The 20,281-nt window shown below is 40.3% G+C and overlaps 1 protein-coding gene across 7 annotated transcripts in view; it reads right to left on the bottom strand.

Annotated features, from left to right (window-relative positions):
- The window catches only part of LOC149524297 (uncharacterized), a 378,401-nt gene that overhangs the window by 5,586 nt on the left and 352,534 nt on the right, over window positions 1–20,281 (bottom strand). For 5 of the 7 annotated variants that reach the window (XR_016349592.1, XR_016349591.1, XR_016349590.1 and 2 more), the window contains exon 5: window positions 17,785–17,856. The exons of the other annotated variants lie outside the window; for them this stretch is intronic. Coding sequence is in view for 1 of the 5 variants with exons in the window: in XM_089778353.1 (XP_089634479.1) it covers window positions 17,801–17,856 (56 nt within the window). In the remaining 4 variants the exon portion in view is untranslated. The remainder of the gene's footprint in view (window positions 1–17,784; window positions 17,857–20,281) is intronic. 7 annotated transcript variants of the gene reach the window in all.

The raw sequence follows: 20,281 nt of genomic DNA, 5'->3' as shown, positions 1-20,281 counted from the left end.
GTTATAGATTCTCCCCCATGTCAGTTGCTGAATGTTTCATCCCAGGATTGGAGTATTTCCCATTTCTCCTTTCACTGCAGCTGATCATGTGGATGCAAGAGGTTCAGGGACCTATCTTACTAATGTCTCCATTTTAAAAGCCCATGTGTGTCTAGCCAGAGATCGGCATTGAATTCTAACGTCCCTTTGAGAGTTTAATAATCCTTGAGTTGGTTTCTATCTTGCTGGCAGCTTAGGTGCCATTTGTCACTCTAAATCCTGCTCCTGACAGGTCCCTTCCTTATATTACTCAGGTGAAGCTAATAGAAATAGAAGAACAGCTAAAGGATATCTGCAGGATAGAATGTTCTCGGTGACTTCAGGACTACATTTGTCATCTAGGGACAAGCCAAGACAGAACCCCCAGGGAGACTCATTTGGTGTCACTGGTCATCTTGCCACGTAGGCAAGGTGGAATCATACAACTTCATACTGTGAGAAGAGGATAAAATATCCCTGATGCAAATTTGGGCATGACTGATGTGAGGGACTAATTTTACCTTTGGGGCAGAGACTGCAAAGCTAAAGAATGTTGAAGAAACAGCCATTGAAGCTATGTTTTTAAAAAAATTAAACAGGCCCCTGGGCTTTTTTAAAGCTACGCAGCAGAGGCTGATCACATTCAGGTTGCCTTCTATTTCACTCTTCCTTCTACTTCCACTACTTCACTCACCTCCCCATATTTCAGTAAGAAAACGTAGGTACAATTTTCAAAAGCTGAACTTTTGTAAACCACAAATCTTCTGTCATAAATTTAGACAGACTAGAAATGTGCTTGAGAATTTGTAGCGATTCATGCCATCTGGCATTTGTCAGCTTTCCCTATTCCCTTCCCCCTGCTAATGCAACACACAGAAACTGGACCTTTCGTATTTAGTTACCGGAAATGTTAAAATGTTTGTGTCTGGAATTTCTTAAAAAATTGTTAAAAAGCCAAAACACTGTAATAGTACAGTGCCTGAGTCTCATGATCCCAAAGCCCTTGGCAAACATTAATAATGATTATTGTACCCTGTGTGGTCCATATTACTATCCTCCCTGCCCAAACTCTTCCAGGAGACAGTGAAACTCCATGGTCTCTGCTAAAACCAGTGGCTGCCAGAACTTGCCCCAAACATTTCTTAAAAGGGAATTTAAATATAATCACTACTTAACTAACATGGAGGTACCTATGAAGTGAAACTTAGTGGAACCACCTTTTATTATCTGAATGGAATTTGGGAGTGTCATTTTCTCTGAGAGTAAAAAACAATTATTTTGGTCTGAAAACATTTATGACCATTCTAGAATTTTGTGATCTTTTTTCCTTCTCTGAATTTTTGCTGCTTAGTTACTTTAACAATGTAAGCCACATGTGCAACAACATGCAATGGAAGCCAAATAAGAAAAGAGTCCACTCCTGATGTTGATCAGTACAAGTATAGAAACACAGCCAAATATTCATTAGTGCTTAGCTGAAAGGCTGCACAGGATGTACCAAGAGCAGGTAGAGCAATGTAAATCTGATGTTAGTTTAAAGAAATGTGTGTGAACAACTGTACAGAACATTTCCCTAGTAGGTTTGTGAACATCACTGGGGTAATACTTGTTCTCTCTGGGAGATCAGTGAAAATCTAGAACAATGCCATTGAATTTAGAAGAGAAAATTCAAATTTCCACCAGTTTCACTTAGTGGTAGAGTCCTCAGTTCCTATTAATATCACCTACCTTCCCAGGAGGTTCAGAACAACTTGGAAGAATTCATCCTTAGAGAAGAACTTGGCTTAATATAATATTTGAGATGGAAAAGTGAAACTTAACAGACCCTTTCCCTGTGTATATTACAAACAGCAGGTCAGAAAATGGAGCCTATTAACTTTCAGTATAAACAGGTCAAGAAATGCCAAGTCCTGGTTAGTGGAAAGGGTAATGCAATTTATGAGCCTTATGATGGATCTTTTGTGCCTCCAGATTTTAACTAGCTCTTATGGAGTCCTCCTGAGTGATGAGAGGTTTTCTGCCACAATCTATCTTAGTGCTGTAAGTTTGCTCAGCAGGGGATTTGGTTGCCACTCCAACATTGTCAGCTTCAGATGAAAAAATACTAGTGTGTGGGGGGGAGTGCTGCAAATCACACTTTTTACATTCCAAAATAATAGCAAGTTAACTGGAAAAGTCGTGCTAAATCTCTGAAACTTTGAGACACTCAACAGGCAATAATAACAAACTGCAGGGTGAAACTTCAGTATTCAAAAAGAGATTTTCCTCCACAGCAGTTGCCAAATGTGTGCATGGTTGTGGCATTTCAAGTTTCTCCTCTATCCTTCACCATGGTTCCATTGTACCAGTACCCCTGTCATCTGGGATTCCTAGTTACTACCCTACTTCTCATTTAGGGATTTCTTCATTTCCCCTTGCTATCTGCTTTCAGGATGGCTAGAGGGATTTTTATTATTGATTTAATAGCTATTTGGGTTGGAAGAGTCAACAGATCATCTTATCCATCTACCTCTTCCCCCTCTTCCACAATAGGATAGCACCTTGAGGCCCCAACCAAGATCAAAGCCCCATTGTTGTAGGTGCTACACAGACACAACATGCCACAGAATGTTCCCTGCTGAGCTTACAATTTAAATTGACAAGACTGTAAAGGGTGGAAAAGAGAAAGCATTATGCCCATGCTATAGACAGGGTCTGGGGGACAGAAAGGGAGGACTTGCCGAAGGTGGATTGAATGCAGATGTTTAGTGACTTCACTCAAAGATCATCTCTCATCTTCCAAAGTGATCACATCTAAACATTTTGTTAGTGCTATTATACAGGTTTCCTAATGGAGCAAGCAAAAGAATGGTATGATCGATACCTTCTCTTTTCAGAACTCAGTCATGTCAGCTCTGTGTGAATCTGTTTGACCCCATCCGTGTGCCTGTTCCAACACAGATTCTAAACCCAAATCTCCTACATAATAGACATCAATGCAGTGAGCTTGTTATTAACCTTTATGTTGTATTTTCAAAAGAAATTAAATGTATCTGTCTGCAGATAAGATTCTGCCTGATATAAAACAGAGTAAAAATGTTTTTATGTTCATAACTTTTTAGCTCCAAGAATCTGTTCAGCGTGTTAAAAATGAAACCACTACAGATGGATATTTCTTTCAATTACTGTGAAAGCTTGTAACAAATCCTCTGGCATGCCAAGAACCAGGCATCAAAGTGCTTATATATTCTATTAAGGGTGCTTAATTGCTCACATATTCTATTAAATGGTTCAATATTGTAGCGAGAAGGGCAGGAAAAATACAATGGTTTGTCCCTCCCATCGCCTCCTTTAGATGAGTCAACAGGTCATCTTGAGGATTGACAAGTTGTATTTTTCCTAGTCTCCCCTCAGTACTAAACCACTGAATAAAATTGGTAAGTGTTTGAGCTCTGATGCATAGTTCTTGGCATGCAAAGGATTTCTTACACGTTTTGATGATTTGGAGTGGTTAGTTGGTTATTCCACTCCTCTCCATTGACAAGGCACATGTGATAGAAACTTGGTATACAAGCTTTTGCTTCATTTTGATGTACAGGAATTGATACTACTTTTGGTTGCTTTGTTTCTTCCTGTTACCTCCGAAACTGTCAGTGAAATTAAACACAGATGTAACTAAGAGGATGCAGGTGTCAGCTTTTAGACTGCCAAAAGGACTCTGTCATTTAAATGTTCTCAGTTTCAGCATTATCTTTGGGTCCAGCTGATCCTCACTCAGGGTGAGTTGGGGATGCAAAGAGGGCTTTATAGTGCCTCAGTCCTTGAGCTAGCTGGGGCTACAGTAAGTCAGAGCAATCTCGGACTCTATCTTGTGCTAAACCAGGGAGACATTCAGTAGACAGAGGTCAATGGAGCAGAGCAGCCCTCCATCCATGCTCCTGTGTGAGCTACACCTGCCCCTATACAATTTGAGGATTCCTCTCTGTTGAAGCAATATAAAGGTGCCCAGGATTTAGCCCTTTGATTCCCTGTTTTTCACTTTCAGATGAATCCACACATAAGCTCTAGATGCTTCCTTCCAGAACTCTGAAGATGTTTGAAACGTAAGTCCAAATGTTGTGGCTCTTGTTCATCTTTTCTTTTGGGGCTTTGACACTTCTCTCACTTTACTCCGGTTTTGTCCCTATGTAACTTTAGTGAAGTTACTTCACCTTTTTGGGCCTGGGTAACAGGCAAAACATACTCTTCTGGCTCTTCTTTCTAAAGAAAAGAGCCAGTCACTGGTACTTCAAATGGAAGAAATTGCAGACATATTGTTGAAAGGTTCTGTTTTTCCATATTTATCTCAGATGAGGGTCTCTTTTCAACTATGCCTGCTTACAATAGTGAATCATGCTGGCTAAGATACTGGATGGGAAACATGTTCTTAAGCCCTGTTTCTAATTTTAGAGTAGAGATTTATTCTCTGCTCATTTAAAACTTTACTCAATAGCATTATAAAAGGCTCTTGAAAGAGGTCACTGAACAGTCAGCCCAGCCTTGATAAAACCTGTGTTTGCCTCATTAACATGTATGCACTCAATGTTTGCAAAGTTTCTTTTCTTCATATTCCCAAGTACAGTTTTGGCCAGTTCTTAGCTTGTAAGTGTGCTGATTTGGAACAGTCTTTAACTACACTATTGATTCTACACAACAGCAAGCATTCAGACCCTCACCCTCCAGCTCTACAGGAATTTTCTCTTCTAAATGTTTTCAATAAAATTTTGGTGCATGCCAGAAAATCTACAGACAAAAGAAGGGGCAAGGAGCTCAGTCTCCTGTAGGTTGTAATGCTTTGGTTTATTTTTGATTGTTGGGTTAGTATGTGGGTTCTAGATGGTGTTGGTGGCCTGTGAGATACAGGAGATCAGACTAGATCATGTGATGCTCCTTTCTAGCCCTAAACTCTAAAATTCTGCTCTTACAATGATTCTGGCTCTAGCTGTCCATGGGCCTGATCCACAGAGAGAGACTAAAAGTTCAATCTGTTTCAGGCCCACTGATGTGGGGAAGGGCAACTGTCCCAGGGCCTGGCAATTTCAAAGAGCCCAAGGCTCTTGGCCACTGCTGCTGCTACTGAAGTGGCTGGTTTCCCAGGCCCTTTAAATAACTGCTGGAGCCCCATGCAGTGTTATCTGGACAGCACTAAGGGATGGATGGGGGACATGGCATGGACTGGGTGGTGCTTAGGGCTGGCTGCCCCAGCCTTGCCCTTTCTTCCCAAGGCTCTGCTCCTTCTGGGAGCCTGGTGCCACTCCTACCCCATACCTTTCCCAGGGCCCCAGCAATTCCGTCAGCTCCCCGATCTGTTTAGATTTTTCAAGAGAAGGTTAAAAAGTGGCTTGATCACAGGTCTACAAATACCTACACAAGGAACCAGTTTTGATACGAGATGGCTCTATAATCTAGCAGACAAAAATCATAATGAGCTACAATGATTTGCAACTGAAGCTAGATAAATTAAGGTTAGCAGTAAAACACAGTTATTTTTTAACAGTGAATGTAATTAACCATTGGATCAGCTTCCCAAGGGATGTGAAGGACTCTCCAACACCTCAAGTCTTTATGTTGAGACAAGATAGCCCTTCATTAGAGAGATGATAGCTCAATCAAAAGTTGAGTTTGATGCAGTGATTACTGGGTGAAACACTATAGCCTGTGTTACAAAGGAGGTCAGACTAGACTATCAAAATGGTCCCCTCTGGTCTTAACATCTGTACAACTATAAAAAAGCTCATTTAAATGACTAGAGGTTTTTCTATTAACTTTATCAGGCTGGGGGTGGATGGGGGTGGCGGGGGGGCATATAAAGGGGATGGTTGCCTTGGAGACCAGTGATTCAGAAGGGCCCAGGGCTTCTAGTGCTGCCACTATTACCACAGAAGCAGTGGTGGCTGGAGACCTGGGTCCTCTAAATTGCTGCTAGAGTGAACTCCAAGCAGCATTGAGGGCAGCACAGCACACACTGGCCAGAGCTGAGGGTTGACTACCCTCAGCCCCGCCCCTTCCATCCAAGGCCCTGCCCCTTCTAGGGGTATGGAGGACCTGTCCCCTTGCCCAGGAGCTCAGTAAGTCTCAGTGCCCCTATCCCTGGGCTGTTCTCTGTTGACGTATTGAAGCTTGTAGTATGTATATGCTCTTTGGTTTAGCACTGGGAGCTATATACACACACTCCAAGCAAATTCTTCATGCGCCAACAACCTTATCTGTTGCATACTGAAGTCAAGGAACATATGCTATTGACACAGGCATGGAACCAAGTTCCAAACTGAAATAACTTTTACAGAGGCATTGGCTGTGCTTTTTGCCATTGCTGATCTACAGTGACACTATTTGGGCAACTATATATCTCTGCATTGGTCACAGTTCCATATTCGAGGCAGAACTGGGCACTCATGAGTGCTTAGTAACTGAGTGAAATAATTAACTGTGTCCCTTCTAAATTTATGCATGAATAAATTATAGTTCACAGGAGAATCAGATTATGTATTTAGTGCTAGTCATGTCAGCAAGAATATTTATACATTCTATTTATAACTGAAATTTCAATGTATTAAAATGAGTGAGCATCACTGGGGTCCGGGTGTTTCTTATTTAGTTTGGGGGTTACTTTGTTTTACCCTATTCACAGACACATCATAATAGTGCCTTTTAAAAATAATGTGTGTTTATATATCCCTTTCCATAGAGGGTCTCAAAGCACTTCATAAACAGCAGTTCACAAAACCCCTGTTGCTAAGGATCATTCTAACCACCATAGAGATGAGGAGACTAAGGCACAGAGAAGTTAAATAATCTCAGTCCCTTATTCTAGTTATTAAATTAATGGAGATTGCCTATCTCCTAGAACTGGAAGGGACCTTGAAAGGTCATCAAGTCCAGCCCCCTGTCTTCACAGCAGGACCAAGTACCATCCCTGACAAATTTTTGCCCCAAATGGCCTCCGCAAGGATTGAACTCACAACCCTGGGTTTAGCAGGCCAATGCTCAAACTACTGAGCTATCCCTTGTCTCCAATGTCTTCTCCCTTTAACACCTTTATTAGTTGTGGCTTTCCATATCACCCCTGGAGAAACTAGTTAAAAAGGAAAAGTAGTTTACATTCATAAAAGAACAGTGAGAGAGAGGTTTTTCATTAAATACCAGTGCACCCACCAGGGCATGAAAATACAATGAAGCTCCAAAAGGGTACCTCGTGAATCAATTAATCCAGATTTTTGTTGATCTTCTATGACTTTCTTAGAGTTTGAAATCCTCTCTCTAACCCGGAGATCTCCAGAACTGCATGAAATATCTTAGATGGGATGGTATAAAGGACTTTGGCTTCCCTAGCTTCTGACAAAATGTTCTCTGTATGCAGTTCAGAACTTTTTATAGCTATGCAAATCTCCATCACCTCTCATCCACAGTGTTCATTGCCATTCTATACCCCCCTTTTCCAGTTTATTTAATAAAACGTAGGAAATGAAGCCCACATCATCCTCCCTACTACAGAAATATACTTATCAGCCGTAAGTTAGATTCCCAAGTTCCCCATGCAGTTTATGGAGAGAGTCAGTGCCAAAGGAAGGGAACCTCAGAAGCCAGTGAGCTGAGTGAGGAGCTGCCTAAGTGAGCTAGGAAGAAAACACAGAAGAATGAAGTAAAAATAAGACCAAATGCTAATGGAAATTTGGTGCCAACAGAATGAGCCAGGAATTGAGTGTGTGTGTGTTGTGAGGGGAGAGGGAGAGGTTCAGAATGGCAGTGACCCATAACAAATGGAGAGGCAAGTGCCTAAATACCCTTATGCATCTGAGCCTTGTTCCCTTAAGTATCACGGAAATCAATTTAAGAGGGACAGCATGTAGCTCTAACATCAGTGAGAAACAATGTGGTACATCTAGTCTAGCCCATTTAATTGGGTGCCCTGTCCTCTGACAGAAGTTTGGTTCTGAAATATTCTGTTTACATGATCATATCATTCATCCTGTGTTAGTTTTCGTGCTGTATCCTCTCATGACATTATAATATAAAGTCTGTCCAAGAGTTCACTTATTGCACAGTGCTATGTATCTTTACATCACTTTAATAAATAATAATACTAGTGAGGCAGGAGGGTTTGAGGTCGGATCCAGGTTTGACTCCATGCTGTGCCACAGCCTTCCTGGCTGATAATGGCAAGTCACTTAATCTGTCTGTGCTTCACATCCCCTTTTGTAAAATGTGAGTAATAATATTTCCTTTAACCCACTCTTCGGTTGCCTTGCCTATTTAGATGGTAAGTTGTTCTCTTACTATATGTATGTGCAGGGCCTAGCACAGTTGAACTCTACCTTGTTTGGGGCCTCTAGAGGCTGATATAATATAACAGAATTATTATGTTTCAGAGAAGAATGTAGTCAAAGATCTTGTGGAAGAGGAATAAAGATTTCCCAGACCACAGAGGTTGTAAGTTCATTGTATGCATTTGGTTGGCGACTTATCTAATAACTTCTGTTCTTTTAGCTTCACAGAGTTTTAGGCCAGAAGGCACTACCATATAATAGTTTGACCTCATGTGTATCACAGGCCACCTAATGCCACCCAAACATCCCAACACCAAATCCAACAACCAGAATTAGATCAAAGTATCACAGCCCTCCAGAGGCTAGTGTGTGTCACAGACAGAACAGGAGGGATTGAAGTACACCAGTGCCCAAAGCCCATGCATAGCATAATGTATATCCAGATAATCCCAGCAAGTAACCCATACTGCAGAAGAAGGTGAACACCTTCCTCCCTGAGGTCACTGCCAATCTGAGCAGGGCAAAATTCCTTCCCAACCCCTCATATGTTGTTCAGTTAGACCATGAGCATGTGAGCAAGATTCACCAGCCAAGCACATGCAAAAGAGAATTCTCTATAGCACCTCAGTGCATTGGCCCTTCCTATCCAGTGTTCCACGTCCTATAAGGGCAATCTCTGATGCTTCAGATGAAGGAAGGGAAAAAAGCAAAACAAACAAAAAACACCACAACATACAGTGATGGGAATACTCACTGAAGTATGAGATTTTAGTAACATGTCATGAAAGGAAAGGGAACCCAATCCCCTGTCAATCCCAATCCCCCTTCCCTGCCACCAGAAGTAATCCCACCATATAATCCCACTCATAAATACATCTAGCTCTTAATATTCTACTTACACATTAAACTTTTTGGGGTAGGGATCATGCCTTATGCTCTGCCTCGATATCATATCAAGAATCCCATGGGTACATAGCAGTAATAAATACTGATAATTCTCTTGCTTTGACCAAACCATTGACCCCAAATTTGTCACATCTATGCAACATCGTTTAATGGCTGTGAAGTTTACTACAAATAGCAATGTATGCTGAACATAAGAAGGAACATACTGTGTCAGACCAAAGGTCCATTTAGCCCATTATCCTGTCTTCTGTCAGTGGTCAATGCTCAGTGCCCCAAAAGGAAATGAACAGAACAGGCTAACATAAAGTGATCCCACCTCTGTTGCCCATTCCCAGCTTCTGACAAACAGAGGCTAGGCACACCCATCCTGGCTAATAGCCATTAATGGATCTAACCTCCATGAATGTATCCAGTTCTTTTTTGAACCCTGTTAAAGTCCTGGCCTTCACAACATCGTCTGGTAAGGAGTTCCAATTGACTGTGCATTGCATGAAGTAGTATTTCCTTTTGTTTGTTTGTTTGTTTTAAACCTAACACCTATTAATTTCACTTAATTCTTATGTTATGGGAACAAGTAAATAACTTTTCCTTATTCATTTTCTCACACCAGTTGTGACTTCATAGACCTCTATCGCATTTCCCCTCATCCCTCCCACTGGATGTGCAACAATAAATGAATTGTATACTGGAATTGATTGTGCAGCAAAGGCATAATCAAAGTGAGTGGCAAGAAAGTAGATTTTCTTGGAAGCATTTTGGATGGATTGCAGAAGGGCCATGTTAGTATCAGGAAGATTTGGGAGATGGACATTGTTGTATTTGAGTCAGGAGATAGATCAGTGAGTTAGTCTTTGGTTACATAAAGGAAGGGATGAATTTTTTACACGTTATGGAGGAAATCAAGTCAGGATTTGGTCACAACCTGAATTTAAGGATTGAATGAGAGGGAATGTAGGTTACACTTTTCTAAAATGATCTCTCATTTATCTTCAATATCCATCTAAGATGGACTTTATGAAAGTCCATTAAATATAATGACTTATCTAGTGATGAACAAATCATCTGCAGAAAACGTTGCAAGCATCATTCATAGCTATTACGGGGTATTAACGTTTTTGTTACATGACCTTGGTTGCTACAGAACCTGCTAGCAGAAATAAAACGTAGCAATCCTGCCAGCTTCCATTAGACTAGCAAGATATGTCTTTTCCAAGGCTGTTCAGCCAGGTTAGCTATTAACACAAAACAGAAACTGAAGGGTTATTGCTATTTCTGACTAATTATCTGTTCCTGAAATGAAGAGGTAAAATTCTGGAAAGAATTTAAACTCATCATTATTAACATACCTAAAAATAGAAAATAAAAGATTTTAAAAGATCCCCAATTATCTGGCTACTTCTAGAAATGGAATCTTAAGCTGCAGAGACTCATGAAAACACAAAGGTTACAGAGATTAGCTTTGTAAAGCACTTGAATTTGTTAAGAACAAAGGCACAAGAGGGGATTTTTGGCAAGCAAATGCAACATGCTTTTCTTTATTCAACAGGTAGGAAGCATGTGACCTCATGCTAGGCTAGCTATTTCTGTCAGCTATGTGCTCTGTTTCTAGTCATATAAATAAGACATTTTAATAAAAGTAATCCTTTAAAACCTTCCAAATCTAAATTTTCAAACATGTATTTGTATGAAAAAGAGGCCAGCTTAATTATGTGTGTCTTTGTCAAAATAATAAATATTTTAATCTCTTGGAGATTTTTTTCTGTTAAGATTAATAATCCATTTAACCCTTTTTGACTAATATTATGGATACCAAAGTGCTGTAGGCATAAAAACCTAGGTTCAACCTGAACAGTGTTAATGTATTTGTCAGGACATATATATTAGGTTTTTCCCAGCAAATTGAGTGAAATATATTATTCCTGACGTTAGGAAGGCAAATGTCCTTCCCGTTCCTTTAATTATTCTATTTAATTACAGAATTTGTATTGATTTTATAATAATTAGAACAGTACAATTAAGGAATAAATGAGCAAGGGAGTATGTGAATTGCACCATCAAGTCACAGCTTTGCAAGAGCTCTGTGAAACATTGTTCCTCAGAGAGCTATACAATTGTTAAGTAGATTGTTCACAGCCAATTCACTGTGGCTATGTCAAGACTGGCATGATTTTCCGCAAATGCTTGCAATGGAAAAGTTTTCCGTTAAAAGCATTTGCAGAAAAGAGCATCTATATTGGCACGGACGCTTTTCTGCAAAAGCACTTTTTGCAGAAAAGCGTCCGTGCCGATCAAGACGCGGTTTTGCGCAAAAAAGCCCCGATCGCCATTTTTGCAATCAGGGCTTTTTTGCACAAAACAATAATGCGTTGTCTACACTGGCCCGAATGGGAGCAGCATAGCATTTCCGCAAGAACACTGAAAATCTTACATGAGATAGTCAGTGTTCTTGCAGAAATTCAAGCGGACAGTGTAGGCGGCTGGCAAGTTTTTCCGCAAAAGCAACTGCTTTTGTGGAAAAACTTGCCAGTCTAGACGCAGCCTATGAGTTTATCAGTGTTCAAAAGTCAGACCAGCTTGGTTAGTTTTTACAGTGGCTTAAGTCACTTCATATTGCTTCTATTCCCTGAGAATGGTGCCAGTACTGACATTTCTAAATTAAGCATTCCATTCCATGGATATAGTCTTTAATGTTTTCTTAAAATTTAATATTTCTGCAAACATTCTTGCCAGTAAAATTGCACACTAGACTAGACTTCCCAAATTGTGGTTCATGGAACACTTGATGAAGCTCTTCTACAGAAAGTCCTTCCTTTTTGTCTTCAGCTGCTAAATTAAGCATTCCATGATATTAAAAATAAATTAAACATGCTGTGATTCTCAATTTTTCATCTATACAATTGCTGTAGTTGCCACAAGCATATTATCTAAAGAGAGAGATGGTCCACTTAATCACAATTGGTGGGAGAAGATAGTCTATGAGACAATCTCTCTGATAAGGTGGTTAATTCTATGACTAAATTGGTGAACTGCACTAGAAAGCAAATGGCAATACATATCTGAAGCACATTACATTTATAGGCATGAGCGGTTAGAGAAGTGTGTTGAAATTTTTGCTTGGTTCTTGCTTCTTCATCATCTCCGTGTCTTGCCTTGCATTCTGAATTCTATTTCTTTTCCTCATATGCCAAATAACATCTGACTCGTCATTTAAGATTATTTAAGATTAATCTTTTTCTGTTGAAATATCTCACCGAAACACTTCAGAGCTATGTGTGATTATCCAAGGTGAAAATGTCATGCAGTGTAACACCTTAACTGTATTGTTTTCTCATCGTGCCATGAGCTCTTTACTGGGCTTTGCTGCACTTGAAAATGGTGCTAAGCAGAAGAGTGGACTTCAGGTTGTGGTCTGCAGATCCTAGGGGTCCTCAGGCTACGTCTACGTGGTTTGTGACAGGTTGTCATTGCCATGGAACATCTGTTTTCAACTGGTGGTTTGCAGATTCCTGGGTTCTGTAGTCTAGAAGGCCACATCGCTATTCAAAATATTTTAGGATAATGAAAATAATGATCTCAATAACACTTTATAACAAGTCTACGTTGAGTAAAATCCTGGCCTTAGTGATGTCAATCACAAAAGGATTTCACTCCTTTGCAGTTATGCTGAGCAATTAAAGTGCAATTATACCACGCTTATTCTTTTTGGTGGGTGGGAGGTCCCTGTAATTATCAGTAATTCATAGAACTGAAAAGTTAATATCTGACAGAGTATACTCACAGTATAATGAATCTAATAGAATATGTATTAAAAAGCCATATGTTAACCTGCCAGTTATATCAATGTGTTATAATCCCATATTCTTTTCTGGCAAGCTTGCAGTATAATTACATTGCAACTCCAACGTATGTAGGCTTCACCCTGATTACAGTCTGACCATGTATGCATTCTTCAATCATTTTTACTTCTATTTGAGTCTCTATTACTCGTCCAATATTATTCTCAACTGCAGCAATACAAATCTAACCTGATAATTTAAGATAGCATGAACTGATTTTTGCCCAGGAGAAAGAATTAAAATTAGTAACACTTTAGGGTATGGCTATACCACAAGAGTTTTTCTGGGATACCGGAACTATCCTGAAATAACTTTTCTGCATCCAGGGATGTGTTTGCTCTTCCGTGTTTTTTCTGGAAGAGCAAATGCGCTCTTTCAGAAGTCCATGTATTCCTCGTTCTATGAGGAATAAGGCGGCTTCTGAAAAGGGGTTTTTTTTCCCCAACATTTGGCCCAGTCTAGAAAAGCCTCTTCTAACAAACAGATCTAAAAAAAGTGGCAGTGTAGCCGTACCCTTAGTAGTGGTTAGTAGACTATCATGTCTAAAGGTTGATATGAAAGAGTATTTTTTTCATTAGTTCTAAATATAATTCCCTTTAATTTCATCACATTCCCTACCTTGATATTTTATTATGGCACAGAGCAAAAGAAAAGGACTAATCTCTTTCTGATTATGCAATATACTTACTATAAAAAGTATTTGGACCCCAGCCATATTTTTGGAAATCAACTATTTAAATGGACAAGTCTGTGCTATTTAAAAATTATTGTTACCATCTAGGCCAGCATCCTGTCTTCTGACAGTCGCTGGTGCCAGACACTTCAGAGAAGGTGAACACAACAGGGCAATTTATCAAGTGATCCATCTTCTGACATCCAGTCCCAGCTTGTAGCAGTCAGAAGTTTAAGGATACTTAGAGCATAAGGTAATGTCCTTGATCATCTTGGCTACTAACCATTGATAGACCTATCCTCCATTATCTAATTCTGTTTTGAAGCTACTTAAATTTGGCCTTCAGAACATCCCCTGGAAACGAATTACATAGGTTGATAGTGTGTTTGTATGCAGAAGTACTTCCTTATGTTCGTTTTGAAACTGCTGCCTATTAATTTCATCAGATGACCTCTAGTTCTTGTGTTAGATGAATGGGCAAATAATACTTCCATATTAACTTTCTTCATACTATTCAAGATTTTACAGAACTTTATCATATTCCATCTACAGTTCTCCCTTTTCTAAATTGAACATGTTCAATCTTTTTTCCTCTCTCCTCATATGGAACCTGTTACAGACTTCTAATAATTTCTGTTGTCCTTCTCCATACTTTTTCCAGTTCTATTAAATCTGTTTGAGATGGGGGCACTCAGTATTCAAGGTGGGTGTGCTATAGGTTTCTACAGGCGTATGATGTTCTTTGTGTTATTATCTGTCCCTTTTCATACTGATTCCTAACATTCTGTTAGTGTTTTTGACAGCTGTTGCACGCTGAGCAGATGTTTTAGAGGACTCTTCCTGAAGACTCCAAGCTGTCTTTCTTAACTGGTAACAACTAATTTAGACCCCATCCTTTTGAATGTATGATTGGGATAATGTTTTCTGATAATTACTTTGCATTTATCCATAATGAATTTCATCTGCCATGTTCTTGCCAAGCCACCCAACTTTGTGAGATCCCTTTGTAACTCTTTGCAACAAACTTTGGACTTAACTATCTTGAGTAATTTTGTATCATCTGCAAACTTTACCCACCTCACTATTTAACCCTTTCCCAGATAATTTGTGAATGTCTGAACAGCACTGGTCTCAGTTCAGAGCCTTTGGGGATTCCACTATTTAACTCTCTCCACTGTGAAAACTAACCATTTATTCCTACCTTCTGTTTCCTATCTTTTAACCAGTTATTGATCCATGAAAGGACCTTTTCTGTTACCCCATGACTATTTATACTGCTTACCAACTTTTGGTGACAAACTTTATGAAAGGCTTTCTGAAAGTATACTTTATCCATAGGATCACCCAAGTTCACATGCTTATTAACCCCTCAAAGAATTCCCTTGCCCAAGCTGTATTGACTTTTCCCCAACATAGTGTTCATCTACATGTCTGATAATTCTGTTCTGTACTATAGTTTCAGTTTGCCGGTATTGAAATAAAGCTTACTGGCCTGCAAGTGTCAGGATTGCCTCTGAAGACTTTTTAAAACATTGGCATCACATGAGCTATCCAACTGTCCTTTGCTACAGAGGCTGATTTAAATGATAGGTTACATACCACAGAGTGTCTACAGATATAGCAGTAATATACGATGAATCAGTTCCTTAGAAACAGAATGCAAGCTCCCCTTTACTGGAGGACAAGTTTACATGTATATATGAGGTTCAAATAACTGAAATTTTGTTGGAAAAGATTATAAAAATTTGTTTAACAATGTGTTTCTATCAAGATGGCACCTGGCTATTTACTTCATAAACCTGGCATCTACTCTGCTGCTTCAGCAACCTTGTCTACTTGGCTGCTTCACAAATTTGTTTCTATTTGCGTGAAAAACTGTTTTCAAAGGATGTTCAGTATTTTTCTTTTCTTTTCACATATTCCCTCTAGTTCAGCCATCTGTGCAAAATTAACAGTCCCGTAGTTGCTTATTAGGGATTTTATTTGCTTGATTAAAAATTTCTTATTTGTTAGAGTCTCTTTATTTCTGAAGTATGGGTAAGATGTTCAAAACCACTTGAGTGACTTAGGACTTGGTTTCACAGAAAAAGTGACTAAATTTCACAGAAAATCAATGGTCCTTTGTATTCAGACACACAGGAGTAAGCAAGCCATATTTATTTATTTAACATTTACACTGTGAGAGAATCTAAAGGCCTCAAACAGACTGGCACCCTATTGTGCAAGGCACTATACTAATAGTCTTTTCCTTGGGCCTTACAGTCTGCATTCCCACTATTTTCCCAATACAGCCAGTGGGTGTGGAAGCAATTCCACAGAAATCTATTCCCAGTTGGTAGAACAAAATCAGCCGCTTTTCCGGAAAGCTTGCCAGCTGTCTACACTGGCTGTTTGAATTACCGCAAAAGCACTGACGATCTCATGTAAGGTTGTCAGTGTTCTTGCGGAAATACTATGCTGCTCCTGTTCGGGCAAAAGTCCTTTTGCGCAAAACTTTTGCACAAAAGAGCCAGTGTAGACAGCCCAGATTTGTTTTCCACAAAAAAGCCCCAGTCACGAAAATGGTGCGTCTAGATTGGCATGGACGCTTTTCTGCAAAAAGTGTTTTTGCGGAAAAGCATCCGTGCCAATCTAGACGCTCTGTTAAAAGCATTTCCAGAAAATCATTCCAATCTAGACGTAGCCTATGAGTCTGTGAGGTATACACAGATTCACTGTGTGATATTGAAGGAGCCATATTCAATACAAGGTCACACAATTAATTCCTCATGTATAGTTGGAATATCTGCTTAGGCCTGAGACATTAAGCTATGTCTAGACTGTAGCTCTTTTCTGGGATACTGGAGGTATCCTGGAAAAGCTATGCCGTGTCCAAGGTACATGTCCACTTTTCTGAAAATGCTTTTGGAAAAGCAGATGAAGTCTTTCACCATCCCTGTAAACCTCATTTTATGAGGAAGAAGGGATGTGTTAAAAGAGGAGTTTTTTTCCAAAACTTGCTGCCATGTAGACGCACCAAATTTCAGAAAAGCCTCTTTTGAAAGAAAAGCGGAAAAAGATACGCAAATTGTGGTTCGCAATTTGCATATCTTTTTCCAACTTTTCTTTGTAGTGTAGACATAGCCTTGGTAGTGAGCAGGTGAGTTTCAGAGAGCCCGCTCCTCAGACTCTGGTAGTGAAATAAGTTGGTCAAGCCAAACCATTAAGAGTTTAAAAAAAATTAAAATCCAAACAAAGTGAGAGCAGCTCATCTGAGCTTTCATATGATGCCTGCTACTCCACAGAGGCCTGAGGCCTGCCCCGCTCTTTAATATTCAATAGAGCTCTATAGTCAAGAAAGGCTGCAGGTTCAACATGCAATTCTTCATCCTCCTGCTAAGATCAGTGGCCTAACGGTTGTTATAGACTCTGAATAATAAGGCATTATATTATAGAAGACTGTTGTGCAGCTGGAGCAAAGGAAGATCAGAATCAAAGTAATATATGGGCATTGTAGGAAATAAGGCACGGAATAGCTAAGGGCAGGCTTTATGGTGGCAGGATAGGGGAGGTTGTGGTGGAGGTAGGCCAACTAGAGAAAGCTTGGGCCCGATTTCAGAAGAGCTTCCAGTAGTATCTGGAACTCCAAAGACAGTCAATACACTCAATGGCAAGTTGTGGAAAATATTCATTTCTGAGTAGGAAATGACTAAATCCCTGCTCAGGACTCACTTCAAATCTGGAAACTGAAGGCTTGGGCCATTATTCCTGATTCCAAAAATATATATATTTCCAGCTCTAACCCAAGTAAGACCTGCTGAGGGACTCATCCTAGAGAATGAGGGTGTAAAGGACTGCTGAGCTGTATGATAAGAAATGAGTGGCTATTGAAACTCTGAGTAAAAAATGAACTTCAACACATGTTATTCCACTAGTCACACTGATGCAGCTGCTAAAAACAAAACAGGAAGTTGCCTATGTATTCCAAAGAACAGTATCTTCAATTTCTTAGCACATACAGAGAACAGACAGAACCTGTTGATGTTACATATGTGGATTTTGGTTCCCAGAAAGATTTACTACTCACCTATCACAATATGCAGTCAGCAGCAAGCAAACTTCTGGATGTTTGCAGGACTGCCATGGTCAAGATAATGACCTGAAAGGTAAAGAAAGAATCTTGCAGCAAACAAGGTCCTTTTGGGGGAGGGGGAGAAATTACCAACAAAGATCAACAGTTTCATCTCACCAACTCTCTCCCTCCAGTCACATGTGAAAATAAAACACTTAGTCAAACAAAATCTTACTGAAAGAAATGTGAAAACAACAATATCATTGCTCACAAAATAGAGAACCCTGATGCAAAAGCAAGATGCACACCCTTTCTGACACAGGTTCATCCAAGGGCTTGTAAAATTTGGAGGCAGGTGATTATAAGGAACACTAATCAAAACATTTGCCTCTAATGAGGGTGCTATTTGCAGTGGATTGACCCAGCTTTAATCACTGCCATAACACTGTAATTACTCTGCTAGACACTCATGGGAGATCTAAAAGTAGAAAAGAGTAAAAATATTCAGATGAATAGTTTTATTCAACTACAAGAAAAAAACTGTCAGCGGACCAAACCTATCTGTACATTTCATACAAATAGATTTGGCCATTTACAAAACAACCAGAAGAGGCTGCCACTGCCTTCGCTTATCTATCATTTATAACCATTTATCCAGGGATTGCAGAGGTAGAAAATCCAGGTCCTGCTCTGGAACAAAACCTATTTAAAATTTGTGGTGCTGCCACCAAAGTGAAAAATCAGCTCTCCAAACTCTACTTGTGCCAATAGGGAGGGGACATGTCCTTCTGGGCTGAGTGAGACTCTTTGCTCTCTCCTCAGCAGGGAACTGCTGCTGTTGCTGAGGGGGAAGTGCCCCACTGAGCCAGGCAACTCCATGTGAAAGTTCTAGCTCCTGGCTGGGTGGGGATCATTAAGTTGCTGTGGGGCTACACTACCACTCAGCTTAGAGGGAACACTGGTTCCCTCCCCCAGAGGGTATCCTTGGTACATTAGGTTATTGTGACATCCTTGGGAAGGACAAATTCAACTGTGGGATTGTTTCCTTTGACTCCAGCTGAATGTTCTCCTTCCTTGAGCCTTTCATTTGCTTTCACAGTCCAGAGGCTGGCAGACTGTATTGTGTCCCTGAAAGTCTCCCTGTGTCACCTCTTTGTCTCCCTTAGCTCTTTCACGTCAGCCAATCTGGCACCAGCAACCCACACTGGCTGTGTCTAGACTGGCCACTTTTTCCGGAAAATCGGCCACTTTTCTGGAAAAACTTGCCAGCTGTCTACACTGGCTGCTTGAATTTCCGCAAAAGCACTAACGACCTCATGTAAGATTGTCAGTGTTCTTGCGGAAATACTATGCTGCTCCCATTCGGGCAAAAGTCCTTTTACACAAAACTTTTGCGCAAAAGGACCAGTGTAGACAGCTCAGATTTGTTTTCCGCAAAAAAGCCCCGATCGTGAAAATGGCGATCGGGGCTTTTTTGTGGAAAAGCGCGTCTAGATTGGCACAGACACTTTTCCGCAAAAAGTGCTTTTGCAGAAGAGCGTCCGTGCCAATCTAGTCGCTCTGTTCCGAAAGTGCTTTTAACGGAAAACTTTTCCGTTAAAAGCATTTCCGGAAAATCATGCCAGTCTAGATATAGCCACTGTGTCTCTGTGGGACATGAACTGCTTGCACCAAATGCTCACATATACATCAACAATATATGCTGCAATAAGTGCAATACCTCGGTGAAACGAGGTGTACCGGTAGTTCGGAATAGGCACCCTAGTCCGAACTACCTAGTTCGAGCCCCGTGTAGCCGCGCTGCACGGGGTTCGGAGCAGAGGGGATTTAAAAATGGCGGCTCCCCGCTTATGCTAATGAAGCCCGGGAAATTCAAATCCCGGGCTTCATTAGCAAGTGCGGTATGCATACATTACCCTCCTAGTTCGAACTAGGAGGGTAGTGTAGACATACCCCCAGAGGCTATGTCTAGACTGCAGGCTTCTTCGGAAGAAGCTGTTTCAGAAGAGATCTTCCAAAAAAAACTTCTTCTGAAAAGAACATCCACATTGCCAAAGTTCATCGAAAAAGTGATCCGCTTTTTCGAAAGATAGCATCTGAATGGATGCTATCTTGCATGTAAGCTGTGATTACTATGGATGGAGTGGATGAAGTCGCCCCCAGGGCACCTGTGCTTTTTCCTGGAGGCTTCTTCTTTTGAAAATACTCCCTCTTCCACATCCACACACACCTTTTTCTGAAAGAGCTCTTTTGGAAAAGGCATTCTTCCTTGTAGAATGATGTTTTCCAGTGTTGGAAAAAGCCCTCTGTTCTTTCAATTTTCTTTCAAAAGAACGCAATAGCAATCTAGACACACCCAAATACAGCATATGCTTATGTTGGAATACCTGATATTTGTGTTAGGGATGGCATTACTTTGGCTGCGGCTGAAACATTCAAAAATGCTCTTCAGTATGGCTGTGTCTACATTGGCACCCCTTTCCGGAAAAGGGATGCTAATGTAGACTTCGGA

The sequence above is a fragment of the Pelodiscus sinensis genome, chromosome 5 (genome assembly GCF_052426305.1).
Source record: "Pelodiscus sinensis isolate ZL-2025 chromosome 5, ASM5242630v1, whole genome shotgun sequence".
NCBI classification, from domain to species: domain Eukaryota; kingdom Metazoa; phylum Chordata; order Testudines; family Trionychidae; genus Pelodiscus; species Pelodiscus sinensis.
The sequence above is the reverse complement of the archived record's forward strand: the minus strand, read 5'-3'. Positions and strand labels throughout refer to the sequence as shown.